The 23,741-nt window shown below is 36.8% G+C and overlaps 1 protein-coding gene across 1 annotated transcript in view; it reads left to right on the top strand.

Moving 5' to 3' along the window:
• The window catches only part of POLA1 (DNA polymerase alpha 1, catalytic subunit), a 206,027-nt gene that overhangs the window by 146,206 nt on the left and 36,080 nt on the right, over positions 1 to 23,741 (top strand). The window contains exon 36 of the mRNA XM_069873687.1: positions 16,696 to 16,792. Coding sequence (XP_069729788.1) covers positions 16,696 to 16,792 — 97 coding nt within the window. The remainder of the gene's footprint in view (positions 1 to 16,695; positions 16,793 to 23,741) is intronic.

Below are 23,741 nucleotides of genomic sequence, written 5' to 3'. Positions count from 1 at the left end.
AGTGACTGAACGTGGATCCTGCCAGTTATGGCAATCCCCCTTTTTAGAGTTTAAAAAGCTTAATATATATGCATTCTTGCACGTTCTAAATCTCAAAGTACTTTAGACATAACAAATGGATTTACAAACTATATATAGGTTCACTTACTTTATCACAGAAGTGCAGCTACCTCATGGATTGAACACAGCAGCTGTTTAACAATCTAGAGAAACATTGCGTGACAGCTAAGATCAAGAGCTAAAGAATCAAACAAAGCTCCAAAGGGTGCTCAAGGCATTCGAGCATATTGTAGTCTAGTAGAGTTAATTTGGCCAGGATGGTTAGGATAAACCACCAGAACGTGATGAACAGGAGATGGTCATAGGGCTGGAGCACCTCTGCTACGAGGACAGACTGAGTTGGGGTTGTTCAGCCTAAAGAAGAGAAGGTTCCAGGAGACCTTATAGCGACCTTCCAGTACCTGAAAGGGGCCTATGGGAAAGCTGGGGAGCGACTTTTTACAAGAGCACGTAGTGACAGGATGAGGGAGAATAGCTTTAAATTTGAAGGGGGGCAATTTAGATTAGACATTAGGAAGACATTCTTCACGAGTAGAGTGGTGAGGCACTGGCATGGGTTTCCCAGGGAAGCTGTGGATGCCAGGTTGGATAAGGCCTTGAGCAGCATGGTCTAGTGGGAGGTGTCCCTGCCAGTGGCAGAGGGGTTGAAACTGGATGATCTTTCGGTCCCCTTCCAATCCAAACCATTCTGTAGTTCTAAAACTTAACAAAAGGTGCCACAGGGCCTTTAATGGCCATGCATCACCTTCGTCTCATCTTTATTCACTTCTAGAGATGGGTCCAGCATGAGGAACACTCACTAGAACTGTTTCATGCTTTTGGTAGATCTGCCTTGTGGAAACCAACTGTAATTGCAAGTTAGGAGTGGACAACAGTAGAACAAGGAGAGAAGGACTAGTAGAGAAGAATCAGCTTTTAATAAGAATAGTTCCTACAGAGTTTGTTGATACACAGGGGAGCGTTTCATGAAGTGTGAAGGAATTAATTCACCACCTTCTTGGAATTCACTGTATGTTGATGGTGTGGTTAATGACATCCTCTTCTAGGGCATAAGAAAATGGGGAAAGTTAGAGAAGCTATGAAATAACATTTGTTAAAGCTGTGTTCTAGGAGCTAAATGATAATGATAACATTTCTTCATGTATGAGATAGGTTTTTTTCAGTCTTATTTTTGATTTGTGGAAAAGTTTTGAACGCATTATGCTAAACAGTTATGATGCCACATGAAAGCTTCAGCATAATTTGACCTGAAGAGTGGGTTATCTTTTAATCACATGATGCTGGACTAAACTGAATATTTGTGTTCTGTCTCATAAACCTTAAACTCCTTTTGAGACTTTGCACAACCCTACAAAAACTGATTTTAAGGTTTTTTTGTAACTCTGTGTTGAGATACTTTCCTGCTCTGTAGGTTGTCTCATGTAAAACATGAAAGTCTGTTGTTCATGAGCTGTATGGGTTGACAGGTGTATTTAAACATCTTGCCTGAAGAGCCATATGTGCTATTGGTTACTCTATTTTCATTATGTAGATGAATCGTTGAATGTCATGCGTCTGAATAGTCACGTAGCAGAAATGGTAAAGATTAATTTTTAGTACTTCCACAGAGATAAGGAAATGTCATTCTCTCAGATTTTTTTATTCTATAGTTCATGTATGTTCTAACCCTGCTGACTAGACTTGTGCATGGGTGATCTTAGAGCGGCTCAGAGGTTCCAGCAAGCACATAATATGGAGGTGTACTTTGTGATAAGGAGGGGAAGGCTAGCCTGCTCTTCTCCTTGGTGAAAACCACTCAAAAATCCTCACCTAACAAAACAGTCTATTGGTATGGATAGCATGAGTATATTGGTATAGCATGAGGTCTGGCTGCTTTCCTGCTGCCACACAAGGTTGTTGTTATCTCACCTAATTTAAGTCTTCCAGTCAGCTTTCAGCCTCATTTCTCTTTCAGCATCATTCCTCATCCCAATTGCAGAAATATATAGAAGTTCCAAACAATGAGCTAACTATGATAAAAATGAATTTCCTTCTTGAGACAGCTCCTCTGGTTAGCTGTACTGTATGTACAAAGTTACTTATTGTTGGCTACAGAATTCTTTTTTTTTAAATCCACACTGCCCTCAACTTTTGGCAAAAAAAAAAAAAAATTTTGAACTTGTAATGGTCCTTTGTACTTGTGTAAACCTTAACAAGAGAACTGATGGTTCTCGACTGAATACATCCAGTGCATCAACTTACAAGAAGTTATTGATGACCTAACATACATAATATAATCTTGAAAGCTTGTGAAGGAATAATGTATTAAAGATGACATCCTTTCAACAGACAGTTTCCATTGCTGGATTATACAGTGCTGTGAAGATAAAATTGAGCGGGATATATAAATTTGGTGAATGAAAGATGAAAGGTTATAATGAAAAGACAGTGAAGAATGCTGTTTCAAGGTGGATCTATTTGGCATCTGATGAAAAATATTGAGGTTCCTTGAGAAGAGGATGAAATTCAGTTAGCAGAGGCTGTGAGCACAGATCAGTTATTTAAAGGAGAAGAAGTGACTCTGCCATTAATTTTTTAAGGTACTAGAGTTAGATATTCCAATTCTAATGGGAAACCCTTTCAAAATTATTATTTTTACATGCAGCCAGAAGGAATATTGGTTTAAATAAAAATAGTAAGTTTCTTGCTGCTGCAGAAAAGCAGGAGATGTTGAACCATGGTAGCAGCCTATGCAATAATTAGCTGTGATTGAAAAAAGCTCACATTATGAAGTAAGCAAAACAGTGATTGGAGTATTTTTCATCATGGAGAGTATACTCTGCCAAGTAACGGCTCTTGCAGAGATAAGAGGAACCTTGGACACCAAGACCTCAGCTGAACCCAGGTAAAAATGTGGAATGGTACTCACAAAACTGACAAAAAATTATCTTTCCATAGTTTTATTCTCTTAACAGAAGAGAAGCTGTTGGAATTCAAGCATTAGACAAGGACAGAGAAGACCTATTTGCCACCTCTGTTTCTGCAAAGAGCTGCATTCCATTAGGTGAATCTCTAGGCTTCCTAGTAACTTCAGCTCCTGTTCTGTAAAATCAGGGCACGTGCACTTAGTGTTGGGTGATAATGAAAAATTACTAAAGCAATGACGCAGTAGATACTGTAGCATCATCAACTGAAAAAAAAAAGAAAGGGAAGGGAGGAGGAAGGAGTGTTCAAAGGATTAGGTTTTCCCCCAGCTGCTAGGATTAAGTTTGCTTTTCTTTTTTCTTGGACATACACATCTCTTCAAGCAGAACTGTCTGGTTGTATTAGGAGTTTTGAGTGCTCACATTCAACGAGTGAAGAAATTGTAAATTGAACCTTTCAAACTTTACAACAAGCTCTTAAAAATAATACAAACAAACAAACTGCATGCTGCTTCTTTGCCCTGGCAGCAAACCACAAAGGAGGTCAGATATTTCTTTAAAAATTAAATATATTATTTCACCAAATACAACAGAAGAGACAAAAAGTAATCTGTGAGATTCCAAACTGGCAAAAGAAGAGATCTTGTGATAACAGGTTTTCCAGAAAGAAGTCTGTAGGAAACTCAGAAACAGTGCCTAAGAGACAGCAAGCCTTACAGGAAAACCATGCATCTACTTTGCCACATTTCTGAGTAAATTCTGGAGGGTGAGCTGGAAGAGGAATGTGTCATATTTATTAATAGCATGAGTACCTCCAAGCACAAGGGATATTTTGTCTCTAGGACGAAAGAAAAGCAGCTGGTTATGGCAGGAAGACATGGGACACCCCTGTGAAAAACCTTCCTTAGCAGTGATATGCTGGTCAGAGCACCATTTTGTTCATGTCACGGTTTTAATAAATTCCTTTTTTTAAAGAGTTTACTCACTTTTGTCTCAGAATAGTAGTCTAACAATTTATAACTAGTAGCTTTTCATTAGAAAGATAAACTTCACTGATGGGCATCAAAATTTTTCCCAAGTATTTCAACATATCAGACATGAAATTGGATCAGATGCTTCAAATACTGGATGAAGTGTCCCCAAGGGAAGTTAAAATGTGTAATCAACGAATATAACGTTGACTGCTGTGAACTTGAGATACCTTAGTGAGAAGTACAATGATATAAGACAAACCTTCTTACTGTAAACAAATTATCTTAAGAGTTAAGAAGCCTTACCAGAAACATAGTATCATAGAATGGTTTGGATTGGAAGGGACCTTGAAGGTCACCTAATCCAACCTTCCTGCAGTGAGCAGGGACATCTTCAACCAGATCAGGTTGCTCGGAGTGCCATCCAACCTGACCTTGAATGGTTCCAGGAATGGGGCATCTATCACTCTCATCTCCTTTTTTAATAATGAGGCAGAACATACGGGTACTGCAGTATAAAGCCACACAAACCTTCATTCTATGCACTCATATATCGGTTTTAAAGGCAGGAATCTATTTAGCAAATACTAGATCCATTTTTTAGATACTAGAATTAGAGAAATTGGTTATTTTTATCACCAATCTCTTCCAGTTTGGAAACATCAAGAATTAATCCATTCAAGATGATTATGGAAGTCTTTATTCTTAAAAATACAAGGGTATATTTTTAACAGTCTGCTGATGAGCAGTTTTCATTCAGTGGGGATGCCTTCCTTGCAAGTATCCATTCTTCATATGTTTTGTTTAAAATTTGTTTCTTGAGTCTTCATCTAAATACGTGTAGTTGGGATAATTCAGCTAGTACTAATCAGCTTGGACTCCTTGCACTTGTGAGAAACAGGGAGACACCGTTGAAATAATAAGCAGAGAAAGTGGAAAAATGGCAGCATCACTTTTCTGCTCTGTCCCTGCCCTGTGTCAAGTGCCTGGTTGATAATTTTCAGAACAGTGATTACTACACACAGAATCATTTACATTAATGAACTGCATATAGGAAGTTCGAGTGGCCATATTATGAGGGTCTAGTTACAAGTTACAGTAAATCGTGATGATGGGCATTTCTGGTTTTCTTTCTTTTAAACTGTCACATGGGAAGCACCTGTGGAAGGTAACACACAGTTCCTCAGAAACTAAAGGATTTAATCTTTGCATGTACTTAGTTGGACTAATTCCTTTTCTTTGTGAACAATATTAGGGTTAGTATCTTCCTCTCTTCCTGTTAGGACTTGTGAATTGAAAGACATGGGACAGAATCTCTGGGGTTTGGGGTTTTTTTTTAAACATCTACAAAATTGACACCAATAACTATCAGTTTTAAACACGCATCATCCAGTGGAAACCCTGTCACCCAGAACACTATCATGTTGGTAGACAATACTATATATGTATGTAGAGAAGATAGCATTAAAAAATAAAATGCACGAAAGTTAGTGTATGCACTGATGCTGGTGCCACATTCAGTGCTGAAGAATCTATATTGACTTACAGAGAAAGAGGTTGAAAGTAGCCTGTGTTTTGCCCAGAGAGAAGCATAGGAAAGCATATGGGTATCATTCCTCCACTATTTGTGGATGAAGCAGGTGCCAGTATGATAAGCTATTGGAGTTGTGGCTGGTACCTAGAGTACTGTCATTGATTTCAACCCTAGGGTAATAAATACAATTGCTTTGTAAGTTACTGAGTTGTGCCTTTGTACACAACTGATCTTAACGTTTCAGTGCCACACGCAGAAAAGATGCTTTCCTTTGCTTTGTCATCTGCTTAACATAACATTTCTTTAGTACTAGAGACCTGTTCTGTTAGAATCTCTGAGAACTACTTCCAAAACGTGAGGTCAATAAATAAATGATGAGCACTGATAAAGTTCATCATACACACTTCAGGTAGATAGATACTGCTATGGCCTGTTGGGAATAGTTGGCTTAACCAAAACACAGGAAGAAGTATCTTATTTGACAGAGATGTCACCTGTGTACATTCTGCCTCCAGAGTAAGTTAAACAAGTTAAATGAACTGTAGTGCAATTCTGTTTGCCTTTCTAGTTGAAGCTGTAATCTTGCATAGTCTGAGAAGTTTCAGCAGTTGCTGGTTTGTGTTGCTGGCACTGTAGCAATGGGGATCTCAGTCAGTCTGCAGCAATTCTGATCTTCCAATAGCAAAATATTTCAGGGGGCATAAGTAGCTGAAACATTTTCATATCCCAGCCTAGTTTCCTTATTGTCTTAAAGAAACATTGACTCCAAGTCTTTTTAGAGTTTACTGAAATGCCACATTTGCTTTAGGCAGATTAGTATTCTCTGTAGCAGATATATTCTTTACTGCAAAACTTCTAAGTACTTGAGCTCAAAGAGTACTTCATTAAAAGTTGAGAAAGTAGGAGTTGAAGGAGGAATCGTAGGTTTTCAAACTTTACTTTCTTGCTAAAACCTAGAATTAAAGGAATGAGTCCTGAAGTCTTGAGAAACAGGAATGTGGTAATCCAAAGCTGTATGTTCAGTTCCCTCTTTGTAAATGAGACTACTTGTTGTTTTCACATGCATGCTTTTACATATAAAACATATTTAGATAAGCTTGTTAGCCTATTTATAGTGGTGTATTTACTAATAAACCAGTTTTAAATGCTGTACTTGTGTGTGTCAAATAATAATCAAGATTCAGTTAAAAAAAGGCTTTCATAAATATTAGTAAATTATTTTGCAGAAAAGAAATGCAGCGTTGCCCATTTCTTAACAAAATTGCAATTTAAATAAATATGTATAAGCCGAGTTGCTTACAAAGATTGTACTTTTATAGTATATGCTTCTGGTTAGCTGTCAAGTGCCAAATGTTTGTGTAAAGTGGATCAATCAGTGAGAAAAAAACTTTATTTCTAAAAAAAGTAAATAAAAATCATGGTTGCAAATACAGAGCTAGATTGAAGTAATTTATGTGAACAAAAATATCTTACTTCCAAACTGAAACTTGCTATCTCTGTTGCAGTCCAAATTGTGAGAACAGAATTTGTTCTATCAGCTTTTCTCATTGTTATCGATAGCATCCTGCATCTGAACATCAGAAGTGACATCCTCCTTACTGTCGCAAGCAAACAGAAGACTCAAAATGTGTCTCAGATAAGATACTGAGGAATAACTTTTTGCTAATCCTTGGCAATACACAACTATTCTTGAACGTTTCCTGAGATTGCAGGAAATGGTAAAAAAGCAGCCGTATACCTCACCTGCAGGGACCTCTAGGAGACCTCTAGTGACGGCCTTTCTCTCTGCCATGAAATAGGACTGCAACTGATAGATGGTTGATCTGTGACTCTGGTCTGCAAGCTACCTTATATAGATTCTTTGCCTGCAGGCAAAATTTACTCCTAGTAAAGCAGTTTCATATAATCTTCTTGGTTGGGTCCCACTTGATTTATTTGATTTCCAGCTGTGAGAAGCATAGGTCCTCAGAAATAGGGTATGACTTGCATTCTCTGTGAGGAACTGTTCTCCATGTGTAAGGGTAAAGGTTTTGGATGCAAAATTCAGTAGTCTGGAGTCCTAATTGTTTGATTCTTTCAACTGTAGTGACACATCTTTTTGTAAGGTAAGTTTACTGGGTATTTGCATTCTTTTTTGTTAGAAAGAACATAATGATTTTAGAACTTTTTTAATGGAAATACGTGAAATAACCTGAGAGAATTCTATTCACTAATGAGAGTTCCTATGAGTGTGCTTATTTTTTCTGCCTCAGATAAGCAGATGACCTATAGGTAACTGCTATCAGTGCCCCTCATTCAATGAGTAGATCCATCAGCTTTCTAGAATGAGACTAAGGTCTGGAGGTGTACTAATCTGTTCTGCAACTCTTAAGATAGAAGGGGAGCTGTGGTACTTCATCTCCAGCGCAGCATGACAACTTTGCTTTACAAAGGTTTTCAATTTTAATGTTGTTTTACCGAGACATTTCTGTTAACTACTTCTTGTCCATGCTAGATTTTCAAGGGTCAGGTAGTTCCAGAATTCCAGAAACTAATGACTTACTTTGAAAGAGCTTGTTTTTGTCTTAAAAATGTAAACATGGCCTTTTTATTTAAATTATATTCGTCTTGTACACCAAGAATAGGATATATTTTAGGAGCATATCTATATGCTGCTTATTTCAAGCAGCAAATTATTTGAAGTGTGCAAATATTGTCATTCGGAAGCTCTTAAAATAAAGTTGATTTGGGATCATGCTGATGCTCCTCTGGAGTAATGTTCAATGGATTTGGGCAGATACAATTTTGTACTTCAGCTTGTATGGGCTGCTGGGAGAATGCAGTTCCAGAGTGATGTCTGTCTTTTATCAGCTGTCTACTAAAGCTCATTTGTTTAGTTTGATGAGAAAAAAACCTCAAATCTTATCCTTTCTGTTGTAAATGATAGTTTGGAACAGTTTTGTACCACCCCCGTTCTAAAGTATATGAGTATAGGTTGGATATTCAAGTCCCAGACTGGTTAATCTGCAAATACATTACTGAATGAATACTTTAAGAGGGGAGAACATGAGTACTCTAGAACCTTTCCAGATTCATGAGGCATGTTACTGATAAAGTTCTTTTTATTTCCTTCATCTGATTTAAAATGCAAAGTCTTGAATTATTTAAATAAAACCAGGTCTTGTAACTTTTTGTCCTATTGCACTGTCAGTTCCAGTGTCGAGTATCCTCTGACCAGAAACCTAAGACTGCAGATGTTTGTATACATACACCAGTGACTGGCTGTTGTGTGGGTTCAGGGCCTTTGAAATGAGGAGGCCTGTGGTATGTGCCCATTATGTGGGGATGCTTGTGGGTTCAAGTTTGTCAGGGCAGACCTTGGGACTGCTGAAGTGTGATTGAATCCGTATTGCCGGAATGAATAATCTAGGCACATCATCGTCTGAGCCATCCCCCATCGCTGTCTTAGGTAGCGTGTTGTCATGGCCCAAAACTCAATCAGCACTACAGTAATACAGAAAGCAACAGTTCAGTGCTTGAGCTTACTCCTCAGCCCTGTTTTCCTTGATTAGCTGGGAAAAACTAAACAAAGGGATGACTTTGATATTTTCTGATAGGACATTTAAACACCTTGTGTGATCCTATTTAATAAACCTTCTGTATGAAAACCAGCTAAATATTGATTTCATTAATAATTTTTAAGGCTATTTACAGTTTTTTTCTGTTAATTTGAGCAGTATTTCTATAGAATACATTAATGTCTATTTTAAATGTCTAATTTATATTTATTGTTTGCTATTTATTAAAATGTGTCTGTATATTTGAAGACATATGTACACGTAGTGCATAGATGTGTATATAGATGCATGTGTACAGATGTGTGTAAAATCTTCAGAGCTGATTTATGTACAGTTGATCATTGATTCCTGTTACAATGTTCTTAAAGAAAGATATTTCAGATAATGTCTAGTGTTTTTCAAGGCATTCACAGACTTTATGTACTTGTCTCCTTAATACTTTTATGAAATATTGATAATATTAAAAAAAAAGTCATAAACATCTTAATGCTGAAAACTTCACACTTCATAGTAGCATGTATGCTGAGGGTATGTGAGTCAAGTGATTCCCTCACCCAAAAAAAGTCATTTTTGATTACAACATGTGTTTTCATTGCCAGGTCTTACTATGCTGCTCAGATGAGCTTGAGATGAGGTAGAGCTTAAACTCAAAACTAAAAGCAGGGGAATAAACTGTTTTCTCTTGCTAGCCGTAGCTAGTTTGGCTTACTCACATCAGCTACTGTGTTTACCTAGTGCCAGCTGTTGACTATGCAGATAGGCAATAAGATTTGTTGAATTAGTTTTCTACCAGATTAGAAATTAGGTCAGTAATTTTTGCTCAATTAGTGAGTTGACTTTGGCTTACCACATGCTCAGATGAGCAGTAGAGCGCACACAAGACCAGAAATAGGGGAGAAGGTTGCATACATATCATTAAGAAGAGAAACAGTTTGTTAAGAACAGAGATCACTCAATCTTTTTTTTGCTTGAAAAACAGGGTATCTCCAAGGAATAGGAAGAGGGTTTCTTTCATGTTTCTGCTTACACTGTCAGCTTCAAGTAGAGGTTATCCACCACCATTAGTGGTCCAACAGCTTCATCCTTGCGTTCCTCTGGGGCTCTGCGAGTACTGTCTGGTCTGCTGGCACTTGCTGTGCTTCTTGTGTCTGTGCCATATGCTTTGAGACATTGTCTTATTAATCCTCAGGTCCCAGCCTGGGACTTTTCCCAGTTTTAGATAATTCATTCAGCTTCTTTGTTGTAGCCAGAAATGTTTTACTATTAAATTTCATCCTTGTCTGTTTTGCCATGTTTGAGCCTCCTAAATCTTATTAATAGGTGGGAACCTTTTCTCCAGGGTTTCATGATGAAAATATTTATTAATAATATTGTTGGGATACATTCTGGAGGTATTCTGTTAACTCCTTCATTTAGTCCAGTGTCTCTTCCCAGTGGGTGTCGTCATGTGTTCTTCTTCCTCCAGTTCCTCACCCACTTTTCTTTCCTGCACTAGTGTTGCATTCCAGAGTTGTTTTTTATAATTACATCTTTTGTCATGTTCTCTCTAATTACTAACGAGAACTTAAACAAGCAAAAGTTCTTGTCATTTTAGTTACTTAATGGAAAGAAACAACCCTCTCATAATACACAAGAATATCCAGTCTTATGCTGTGCTTTTATTCCCCCTTTGACCCCTGCCTGTATATAGAATAATCTGTTCTTTTGTCATAGATTTATGTTAACAGAAGTACTAGGGAAAATTTTATCATATTCAAATTCTGCCACACCTGTTTCAGTTCTATTTTACTTCTTTAATGGACTCTGTGAGTCACGTTCACTAAAAAAAAGCCAATTCTGATGGAGGGGAGAGGTGCGTAGACAGTTGGGAGGGCTAAGAAGGAAACTGCCCCTCATGATTTAGTTTATAACCAATGCCGGTGCCAGGAAAGATGATGACCAACCATTTCATGTGGGTAGTGGAAGTTCTCGTAGGGCTACTGTGATCCCAGCCTCCTTCAGAATATTAAGAGATGGCAGTGATCTCAAAAGAGATTGCTCCTTATGGAGCTGCCTTTAGAAAACCATTGTCATTGAACTGTGCTGAAGAAGAAACTTTATAGAATGTTATCACTAATACCCCGATCAATTTATTAACCTAATGTTTGCATTCTTCAGATGCAGCCAGTACGTGAGAGGTCAGTGAGGATTTATTGTCCAGGTCGACATTATTCAGGTTCTTGTAAACTTGTCAAAAATACCGTTTAGGGAAATATTTTTTTTAAATCTATCCTTTCAAGAAATACACTTTATTTCTTATACATAAAGCAGGGACCCAACCTTTGCAAACACAGAGGTGAATTTGTCCCTTGCAATAGCTCTGCAGTGGTCCTTCTGTAATAATGTTGGATGTTCTTGTGTAACAACCCAATTCTCCTTTCTCTTTTATGCAGAAAAGCAAGGGGATTTACAGCATAATTTTCTTTTAAGAGTTTGTTTTTAAAGGTTTAAAATTATCCTCTTGTTTCTCCATTATGATAGAATAAACTACATTTTTCAATAAATAATCTGCTCTTGTCTTCAGGCTATATTGTAGTTACTTTTAGTGTGTTTGCTAATTAATGGAATTCAGGGTAGGTTTTCAAAAAACTGATTGTACGTTAAAGCATAAAGGCTGCAATTTAGAGGTACTTTTATTTCACCTTTTTTGTTTTGTGTGAAATAGTTATTTTAGGTGCACAGTGTGTTTCAGCCTATTTGGCTACGTGTTTCAACTAGGTTTTGTGATGTATGAGAAGGCCAGCTGTCAGTTTGCATCAGCATTGGCATGAGGCAAGGGCTACGCACATTATCACTATTTAGTGTGACATTAACTCACACTTTGGGAGCTCTTTTTGTGCAGGAGTGTCTGCCTTCAGACTATGATGGTGAATGAGGACTGTGTGACTCAGTGTGATGCAACTGCCCTGCCCCAAAGATATGTGAGGTGCGTAAAGCACAGTCTTACACTTCAGTTTATTGCCTTGAAATCATTGTAGTGTGGATAACATTTGGATACGCAAACATCCACAAAGCTGAGCTATGCCCTCTTTTTGAAAGTAGATTGCTGCACATAAAAGACACGATGGAAAACGTGTGCAGTCTATGCAAACCTCCAGCAGCAGATTGAGACCAGTGGCACTTCCCCGAAAAAATAAATTACCCGAAATTTGCAGCACATTCATATTCAATTTCATCACAGCAGATGCTCATTAGTATGTTGTTATTAATTGGTATTCACTTTAGGTTTTGTTTAAAATGAAGGTAATAATTAGGTTTTAATTACTGCATCTTTCGGGGAGGGGGGGTAGGGAGGAAATGCCTCTCAAAGCACTGAAGTATTTCCTGTACGCTTTGCTCCATTACATCTAAGCCTTGAAAGAGTCTCTGAGACACATTTTTCTGCCAAGAGACTCCTTTTCTATTTCCTTTTCTTTCTTTCCTCTTTTTAAAGTATTAAGAACTAGTTCTAAAGGATTTGTTTTATGGACATAGGAAATCATATCACAGTAGTAAGAGCCACTGTTCTTTCTAATCAAATTACCAAAAAGACTTTTCACAAAAGTAACTCTCTGAAGCAGCTGATTAATGAAGTGGTGCCACAGTTTTGTATTATAATTAATTGAAGTAATACAAATAACTTCTGTAGCCTCTGCAAATTATCTCCTTTGTAAAGCAGTCTAATAGAGTTAGCACACTAGAAGGAGGGAGGTTTTGTGGGTTTCTTTTTAATTTCTCATTGCTTTCATCATCCATAAAACCATAGGTGAGACAGTGGAAAACACTAAATGACAAAGAGTACAAACAACACCACAGAGTGGTCTTGTAGAAATTGGATAGAATCAAGTGCAGAAGAAAGAAAAAGGGCTGAAAAAATTAGAATGCAGAAAAGATTTAGGGGATCATCTAAGTGCAGCTGCTACCAACCTTTCTTCTGTAACAGAAAAGCTGGTGAGAGACAGTGCATCATAAGTTCTCAGGCACTGTGTTTAGGGTAGGAAGATATTTGCCAGTAGTTAAATCTTTCCAGGTCCCCTTACTCTCAGAGAGTTGAGCTTTGACATTTCTAAAAAAGAGGAGGAAAGGTGCACACTGGCAGTTTTTCCACACAGGCTTAAGAGAGCCAAGTTCAATTCCCTGTTCTTGCCAGAAGGGTTGTGAACCTGTGTTGGCTTCTTCTAGAAAAAAATCTCTACTCAATGACTGGGCTGTTATGGAGTGAGGGAGTTGGAACCTTCCTCCGCCTGAAATTTTGTTTTCATGCGGAAAAAAAGCACTAAGGTCTGCTGGACCAGAGAGAGGCAGAGTGAGTGCACAAGGGGGCCTAGCTCCAGAGCTGTCTTTTGAGGCATTTGTGAGACAGGAGGTGAGATGGTGCTACCCTTCAGTTCAGGGTCTTGTTCAAACATCAGCCACTGTAGAGATGAGGCAAATGCTAAGCTGGTCATTGCAGTCAAGCCAGGGTGGACTAGAGTGTGTCTGGAGACACAATTGATCTTCTGGAACTTCAGAAAAACAAATGTGTTGCGTCTGTGAAGTCTGCTTTCCTAATGTATGCCCGAGGGAGTGTTTCCTGGTATGTGTGGTACCTGCACAAGATTATTTTCTTTTCATGGCTGAGCATTTTGTACCCTAGTTTTGTGCTTAGTCATGGGAAAATGTGCTTTCCCAGTGCTCATAATTCACTGGTTCTGGTAAGAAGACGCTATCAATTTTTCTATTATATAATTTGTGTAATCTTAAGTTTTTCCTGGGGAGGCAGGTTGAAGATTTGTAGTTTTCTTCTGATGGTACAGGAAACAGTTCTGCAACTGTATTAAACCTAGATTTTTTAAATTTTTTGTTGGCCAAGCGCAATGAATTTTTTTTTTTACATCTGTTATTTTTACACTAGAAACTTAATTTTTCTGTCAAAGGAGTGAATAACTGCTGAATGCAAACATATACCTTTGGTTCCTTCATCTGTTCATTGCTGTTTTAAATGCAGTTTGAAAAAAATGTTTGGTTGCATGGAAAGAACAAAATGTTCTGTGAATGGAAGCTGTCAAATAAGCAGACTTATTTGCTGAAGTCAGTTCTTCATGAAATCAAGAAACCAAACATTGTGGAACAAACAAGAACTTCAAAATAGAGTTTTATTTTCATGTATTCACCATTCAATCTTTCATGGGAAGAAAGAATGCATAAATGATGATACAAATTTATCCCCATTTCTTACCGTAATGATAGGGGTGTCAGGTTTACTCTACAAAAAAAAAATCACATTTAAAAGTAAAATATTACTTGGGTTTGAAGTTTTAGGTATTGGGCTTTTTCCCTTTTTTTGAACCTACAGGTTATCAGAAATTAAGGAAATACAAGAATTGATAATATCCAATTCCTGATTTTTAATGTAAGGTACCTCTTTCTTGGCTTTATAAGTATGCCATAATACTCATACTTAATTGCATGTAAATCTTCAAACCCTTTTGTTTTCCACCAATTACTAATTGTAAGATGTGGCAGGAAGCTAAAGGGAAAGAGATCGGCACATTATCAGTAAAAAAAAATTGTGTGTTTATATATATATGTGTGTCTCTGTGTGCATGTATACATTTTTATATACTGATTTTTGTATTTTCTTTATCCATTTAAGCAGTGACTTTCAATTAGCCTGCCTACTAATATCAGGTCACTAAACTCTATAGCTGATGCTTTATTCTTTCATGTGGGTTGTCATTCGTTTGCTTCAGTTGGCTGGCAAAGGTTGTTGTATATCCATTACCAGCAACACAGCACTTTGCATTTCTGAATTGACAAGCAGCTATATTGACCTAGCGCTTATTATGGGTCAACAGCTGCGTTAACCGACGGAAGGACTGAGGGGCAATTAAAATGAATTGGCAAAAATATATCTTCCTAATTTACTCCAATTTGTTATTTATGCTAACATTGTATGGCTTCTATGGTGACACTAAACAGAATGGACCCAATAATGGCAATTAACATAAAAATATAATGGCTAATCAAATTGACAGCAACTGTTTCTCATCATCTCGACACACAATACATTATCAAAACAAACTATTATGAAGGAGGTAATTTCAGTGTTCTATTCAACCTGCTTCATGTGTGCAGTCAGGGAGATGTGTACCAGCAATTACAGCTGAATCTAAAAAACTAAACAAATAACTTAATCGCTGTCGTCCTCCTTTTTTCTTCTTCAGGAAGCAGTAATCAGGATTTACTAAAAATAACTGGTGTATAATAGTATAATGATGATGCATATCGTAGAATAGCTAATAAGGAATAAAATAAGCTTCTGTGTGTCTTTTTTTAAAATAGGTTAACATGAAGTGGAAAAAAGTATACTGTTAAAATACATAAAAATTAACCAAACAGTAGTAGTTGTCAAATGTCTCAATGTGAGTTGCTTAATAGATACGGATACTTTGTAACACGTCAGAGGAGGTGTAAAATTACCTGGATTTAGTAACAAAACTTAGCTTGATTGATGGAATAGTGAGAAGCTAAGTTAAAAGTTAAAGCAAAATTCCAATAAGGAGAAATAGTTTACCAGTTGCTCTTCTACGGCATTTTCAGGATTGTTCCTTGTGGTATACTGAGTCACAGGTTTACATTGGTCTTGGTTTTATAGCTCATCAAGAAAAATCTTCAAGAGCTCATGCCTAGCTACACGTGTACTAAATGTATTAAAGTGGACACTACTTGCACATTTGATAAAGTTATGGTTATCTCATTCTTAATTAGCATTTCTGTACTACCATTGTTGGCCAATATTTGAACGCCAGTAGCTTAAACAGCAGGAACTTAAATACGGGTTTATTGAACAAGAGTTCAAAAAGAAAGATTAACTTGAAAGGGTTTAGTTGTAGTGTGGGCAAGATGGACCTCACGTCTAGAAGATTATTCAAATAATGCACAGAATGGCAAAAGTGATACGAGTGCATACAGGCATGTACTTTTGAACTAGAGGAAGAGCAGAGGCCTGACATCACTGACATTCAGAGCATTTAATTGAATGTCATATTCCACATTTACACACTTGCAGAGTTTTCAACTAAATGTGTGATTACTAACATGCAGTAGCCTTTACAGATGCATAGAACAAGGTGATGACATAGCTCTAAAGGTGTGTATGCACCTGTTCTCATTTGAATGGCACATTCACAATTTATGTAGCTACAGCTGGAGGGGTGGGAGGAAGGAAGGGAATACAGACACCACTTGTATTCATCAAAAATATACATTAATTCTTATTTTTTTAAATCATTGCATTGTATAATATACTAAAGCACTAAAGTTATTCCCTTGTCCCATCATTCTTATGACTTTGATTTTGTTGCTAAAGTGTCATTGTCATACTGGTATCTATGAGAAGGGATAAACGAGATTTATGTTTCTGTAAGACTTGGATAAGTTTAGTATGATTTATATAAATGCTTATTGTAAATTGTGATAAAAAAGTGTAGAGATGTAGTAAAGAGATTTTGCAGCATAGTAATAATAGTTTAAAAAACTTATGTGAAAGGAATGTAAAAACTGATAGGAAAAAAATATGAAATAATCACATTTTGATAGCAGATTTAGAAATGAGTGCAAGAAATGCATTTTTGAGTTGTGTTTTTAATCGCTGTCTTCTTGCATTATAGTATTCTGATAAGGCCCTGTACACTCAGCTCTGCTTTTACCGATACATTTTTGATGTGGAGTATGCGATGGATAAAGTAATTACTGAAGAAGATAAAGGTAAGTTTAAATTTTTAATTAATTAACTATAGTTTAATAGCAACTTGCATGCTAGAAACTAGACCTACACATTTGTACTCTTCAGATCTGAACTACAAGGGTGTAATCTAAAGCAGAAGATAGAAGAAAGTGTGAATTTAGGAATCTCCTGCAAGGGGAATGTGTTGTGTTAGTTAGCCACTTTTAGAATATATTATGTGACTCCTTTTTCGTTTTGAAGTGACTGTGCCTTGGAAAAAGGTGCTGTTCTTGCATGTACACCATTACAGAGATCTCTTTTGCTTGAATTTTGAAGGACGCGTCAGCTTCAATAAATAGATGAATTAAAACATATGTATACATTATCTAAAAGAAAAAAAAATTAAAACTTGCGTTCAACTACTAGTACTGAAGAGACACTTTATCAGGGAGAAAATTATGGCACAAGAAAAGCAGTAATGCTACTTGTCTACAAAGCTCTGTTAAATATACAGATTAAGCTAATATTAGGAAGATTATTTTTTTCTTCTCTTCTTCCAATTACCATAAAATTTCTGAACTAAAACATTTCTAAGCTGTAATGCATCCAGGAGTTTTGTGCAGCTAAGTGATTTTCAAGCTGACAGAATTATATTTCTGAAGGTGGGCTAATGCTTGGCTGACTTGAAATTTGGAATCTTTGGGTTTCACTGTTGAAGTGTGTTGTCCTCAGAGAGCACTTCCACTGCATCCGCTGTATGGTTTGGTGGTGCCTGTGAAGAAAAGATGCTACCACTGGTGACCGCTATTCTGATAGCTGCTTTGCCATGATAGTCTTTCCCCACTCCCGCCCTGTGTCACCAGCTAGATTGATGGAAAGAGATTGAACCAAAGTCATTCTTTCTAAATGTTATTTTCATGAGATTTATATTAAAATCAAAATAGTGTTACCTCTTAGTTAAAAAGTGTTCAAATAAGTTTTGACCTGTTACATTTATGTTTCCTCTTTGAGAAGTTCTCATTTCCTTTAATAATCCCTCAAAGACTGTGAACTCGCTCTGATGCTTGCACTACAGAATGGCTTTGTACATCCAAAGAAAGTCACACTGTATAGTCACGACAGTCAAATACAGCTTTCGGATCCCCTGCAGACTAGCACATCTTTTAGGACTACAAGTTTATGGCACTTCATTTTGAAACCTTTGGGTGCTTCTTCCCCTTTTTCTGCTGTTCAGGATGTGCTGCAGACCCTCAACCTGTGATGACAGAAAATTCACTGTAATTTTCCCGTTCTAACTTGTTTGTGGCTGGTTTATGCCCATTCACTAAATGTTTATTTATTTTCCTTCCCTTATTTTCTCTGCTATGCTATTGGAAACATTGGTAAAATCTGTGTTTTGTTTTAAACTAAGACAGACACTCTCTTCACTTTCTTTAGGAAGAATTGGTCTTCACTGCTTAATCCATTCCTCTCAGCACCTTTGCAGTCTTTTCTAGGTTGAATTAGTATTTAAATAAAAGCAACTGGAAATTATGTGGTATTGTAGGTGGTTTCTGTCCAGTGTCTTGTACATTGGATCTGTATGTTTGCTGGAAGTACGTTTGTTGATGCTTGCTTGAGTCACCTATGCCCTGTTCATATCTGTATCTGATCATTAACTTGTAGTTAAGTAATGATAGAAATCTGGAGGTTTGAGGGTTGTGGGGTTTTTTTTCCTCCTGTCATTTTGGAATCATGATTTCATATCTTAGGTTCGTGGCATTTTGTTTTACTTGAATTTTCATGGCTTCATTCACTTTGGACTGCTTAATCTCATTTGTAATTTTAGATTTCAAGATTAATGAATTGTCTCTGAAAAATAGGAGATGGCTTCTGCAATCACAGAATTTCCCACTTTCTTCATCAGAAAATGTTTCTTGGACCCTCACTGCTAATTGGAGAAAGTTCAGTAAAATTAGTTTCCAGAGTAATTCTCAAGGAATTGTAAGAACTCTGTTAGGACTTCCTGTTCTTTTGGGCAGTTTACCTTTCAGCATGGCATATTTTTCTCTTTTTCTATCAATTTGAAAATAAGATCTTGTTCGGCCAGTCAGTGATTTCAGTCTTGGTGCTGCAGCAGGTGTTAGGGCCAGGTAGATTAGATTTGTTAGTTTTCTTTTGAAAATTGGTTCCCTTTAAAGAGGCTAACTTGGTGAGTCTGATAAACCTATGTAGCATTCTGTCCATTTTTTCAGATATCTTTTGGAAAGAAGACATTTTTCTGTTGCTTTAAAATACATGCAGAACTTGAGAATAATTGCCTGTGGCTATTTAGGTCACCTTTTTATTTTGTAGATACCAGTGTTCTGTTTTCTAGTAATAGTATGTTACTGATTTGATACACTTAATGTAAAACTCTGTAGGATTGAAATAATTTTCATATGCCAATTTTGTTGTAGCTCTGAAATGGAAATTTAGTGAACTCCCCTTCATAACATGAAGTTCATGTTGGAAGACAAAATTTTTTTGTTTCCATGCCATCATTCACAAGCCGTTCTGTCCTTGACCTGTGATCAGCATCATTGTTTTTAGTAGAATTTGTGGGCAAAATTTTAATGTAGGGGGTTTATGTCTCTCATGTTTTCAGCCTCCTATTTACTTTTTTTTTTTTACTAAACCACTTATTTATTGTTGTTCTGATTTTGGTTTGGGAGGTTTTTTGCTTTCTTGGGCGACATTGTTTTTCAAAGCCTAGATTGCAGAGACTTCTGTCAGTTCTACCTCTTATTGCCGTTTCCCCTTAATTTTTAAAGACCAGTTCTCATTTTTGTAGAAACTGTGTGTTTTTAATAGCAGCCTTGGGTGTTAGCCATCTTAGGGTGTTCTTCTATAAAAAGAAAGAATTTTTGATGTTCAGAGATTAAGGATAAAAATGTGTTTTCCACTGCAGTTTGAAATAATCCATGTCTTCTGTCATTTAGAACTGTGAGATTTTGCTTCTTGTTCACTTGCATTTTCTATACTTGCATCTTCAAGATACAGAACCTTAATTACAGAACAGGTTTTGTTTGTTCAGCTATTTATACTGAAAGTCCATACTATTTATTGAAAAAGAATCTAAAATAATAATTGTGAAATCAGTGGGAGTTCAAAAAGACATCCAAGCAGCTCCCTTTCCCTGCAAGAGAATCAATACCAGAACTTACTTTTAAAAGACAGGCTAAATCTAAGAGTCCTCCAGTGATGCAGGTTCTGCAACTTGTCAAGTTTTATAACTGGTTTGTTCTAATACTTCACTGCACTTACTATGGAGAGCTCTTCTTTGTATCTAGGATGAGTTTTGCTTTCTGAAGCTTATTCTATGCACAATAGGCGGTAGACTATTCTCTTAGAGTTTTACATGTTTAAAACCTCTATGTTATCCTCTAAGACTGCCAATTTTATATTTTTGGAGGAACAGAGGGAGAGTTTTCCATTTTTACGTGTTTGGATTTTTTTTAATGGTCTTTCGATAGGTCAGCTCTACTACAGTGCAATACAGCAGAAGGATTAGTGAACATGTTATGCATACTGTTCTTGAGTTTATTTATACTAGTATGGCATTTACAACATTAGCAACAACATCGTTCACTTGTGTAATTTTCAATCTACTGTAATGTTTATATACTGTTATAGGTCCATCTTTTCCCTGTGTGAAGAAAAAATAAGCTGATTGTTCTACATGATGTTTTCTTCTTTCACTGACTGGTGAAGTTAGCTGTCAGTTCTACCATCCAGGATATAGTTATTGGCCTTTAGTTGTATTGTCGATAGTAGCGTTTATCCTTCAACCAAGTGTTACCGTTCATCAGGAAGTTTAAGATGATGCAGTTTAATATGTTAACATTGTGATACAGTGCATGGTTCATAGTTGTCATGCTACACAAAGTTAAATTCCTTGGCAGTCTTTCTACATTAGGAACTGTTGCACAGTCAGTATCACATTAAAAAACAATTTAGTTTTCAATATCACTGTGCCAAAACCCGTGATTTACAGATACCAAGAATACCATGAGGGCTGTTTGTTCTGAATTATTTTTTCAATCAGGAGAGGAAAAAATGCTCCCTTGTGACTAGTAACACACTCAAAATGTTTTCAGCACTTTCTTACACTTAATTTTTCAGAGTTGGGTTGTGGGTTTAGTCAGGCACTGCTACTTAGGTGAACAGTCAGTGTAGTAAGAAACAGCAGAGGTAGCAAAGTAGTAGCAAACGCTGTTCATTTGGATGAAAAAAAGCATAGGTCAACAATCAGTGATCTTAAGCACGTGATCTTTAAGTATGGGAGCGTGCTTGCTTTGCAAGCCTTAAATTCAGAAATTGAAACCAGTGTATTTTTATTGGCTATGTCATCAGGAGATCAAAATATAGTGTAGTAAGCTTTATATCACTATTCCATTGAAATCTTGGTATTGTTAAAAATTCAAAGATACTACTGTTTTCATTTTGCTTCTACAGTAAAATGAAAACCTTTAAAAACAAAGAGAAATGGAGCCCACGTAAGGTCAGTACAAGTACTCTACCTTGTGCAGATGTCTGTAGTTCTGTGTGCCCTCCTGGCATCAAATAAAAGTCTCTGTGGAAGATGAGGATGCTACAGTCTCCTTATTCACAGTGACTACAGAATTATTCCAAAAGCATTGAAATCACTGAGGTTGCTTGTGGTACTGCAATTTTTTTAGTGAAATAGGATCCTGGTCATAAAATTTTTCTTACTGTTCTGTAGTACAGGATGGGGCTGAAAGCCACCACCTTTCCACTGTCCCATCTCTGAGAGAGGGAATGTCACAAATGTTGTTTGCAAGGCATTTAAGTATTTCAGGGACAGAGATTACACAGATGCTGCAGTTTATTCTTTCACAGAATATTTTCAGCTATTGAGCCTCTGGTTTTTGGATTCTGAAAAGTAGAAGCAGAAGAAAGCAGAAAGCAGAAGAAAGTGAGGATGGGATGAAGATAATTTTAGGAAGTGGTGAAACGTTCCTGTTCGTTAGGAAGACCTACGTCTTCGAAATATATGCCACTTTGTGGAAACAGAATATAATTGTTTTGTTGATCTACTTACGGACTGTAGTTTTGTCAAAACAAATGCATATTCAGAGGATGTTTTCACAGTTTTTTCACAGTTTTATCACAGCTTTGTGTGTGCTTTGCTGCACCCTTCCATGCAACACCAGAAGTGCCTAGTTTACTTTATGGATGAATAAACTGCAAAATTATGTTAGGGAAAATGAAACTCTTCTAGGCTGTGTGACCTAGACATAAACAAATAAAATTCAGCTCTGAACATTTGTGTAAATCCTATCATTTCAGTCCTGAGTGTTTTTCCCCAGAATGTTCATAACTTAGTGTGCCAAGTAGCAGGTGGAACTGGTGTGGTTTTCTTTTAACAGGAGATATTTGTAACTCTTTGAAAGATGACCGTTTATAATGGGGATGTTGGCAGAGCTGCTTTCAGTGTGGTTTAGTGTAAATCCTCTTTTCAGCTGGTGATGGTGGCGAGACTGAGAAAGACAGTCTGACTACAGGAGGGATTGAAAGGATGGGCCTGAGCAAGGAGGTATTGCTGCTCCGAGGTACGGTGGGGAGGTTCAGTCAGATAAAGGTAGGAGAGCAGGTGTGAGATGGAGCTGGAAGGATTGTATTGTAAGTGAAACTAGTGTAATGAGATGGAGACTTCTGGCATGAGAACTGTTTGACACCTTTTTAATCAATATACAGGCAGGAGGACTACAAAAAAAGTATTTGTTGCAGTAAATAAGAAAGGGGATATAGTTATCTACATGTGCTTTCCAGGGGAAGATAAAAAGCAATCATATAAATAATCTACATACATATGTGTGTATGCATTTATTTTTAAGATGGCACTAGCTGAAACTTGGCGTATCTCTTTTCATAGAGTACGGTTCAATAAACAAAGCATTTCTGTTTGCATCATCTCCAGGCCCTATCACTAAGACTTCAGTTCACTATAGTGATCTTTACATCCAAGCAAACAAATGCTTCTCTGCACACTTGCTGTCAAGTACTTTGTCTCCCAATCATGTTGTTTTGAAGAGACTGTAAAATAGTAATTTTCAAGAATTTAATCTTTGAGTAAATCTTCAAAAGCACTTGTCCATTTTTCCTTAATGTGTTGTTTTGAAGAGGAACATTTCTGAACTTTTTTTTTAAGATTTGAGTCACCATTTCTTGAGTATTTTTAAGTCTTGATAAATTTGTTGAAAGCAAAAAATGATGGAAACTATTCACTGTAGGGGTTTTGACCCTTTTGAAGTAATGTATGGGCAGCTAGCTGACCTTTAAATCTTAAATTATCCTCCCATGATGATCATACATTTTTAAAGCCATTTGAACATGTTCTACATTTTAAGTGTAACTTTTTCTCTATTCCATTTCTGCTTGCATGGTCTTTTTGTTATACCTACAAAATCTAAGTAAACCTCATTACACTGTATATTTCTATAAGCATTTCTCTGAGCACAAACTTAATGAGCTGAGACACTCCTTTTGGAGTTATGAATTATTGAGTTGTTTTCTCTGCTTGTGAACGAAGTAAATGGACGTAATGAGTTAAAACAGTTACACTACATCTGCAACATTGGAAATCTGTGGCGTGACAAGAGAGTGTTTGCTGTGGCTTCTACCGCTAATAAAATTATTTTGATTAATGAAGACTTTTTTTCCTTGCACATTGTATTAATGTTGCAGGTGCTGTGGAGTGAAGTAGCAGCTCAACTAACTTCTGACTTCTCCTGAATTTGAATGGTTATTTGACCTCTCAAAATAAGTATACTGCTGCTTGTGATAGATTTTTTCTGTATGTGGAGAAGTAAACAGAAATATCTTCTCATTTGCACGTCAGGATTTTTTTCCTGCATAAGTATATAGACACATGCCAACTTGTTATAGCCCAGGCAATGATGTAGTCTACCTAATGTCATCTGCTTCCTTTGTCAGCTCTCTTGTGAG

The sequence above is a fragment of the Phaenicophaeus curvirostris genome, chromosome 1, assembly GCF_032191515.1.
Source record: "Phaenicophaeus curvirostris isolate KB17595 chromosome 1, BPBGC_Pcur_1.0, whole genome shotgun sequence".
Taxonomy (NCBI): domain Eukaryota; kingdom Metazoa; phylum Chordata; class Aves; order Cuculiformes; family Cuculidae; genus Phaenicophaeus; species Phaenicophaeus curvirostris.
The sequence above is the reverse complement of the archived record's forward strand: the minus strand, read 5'-3'. Positions and strand labels throughout refer to the sequence as shown.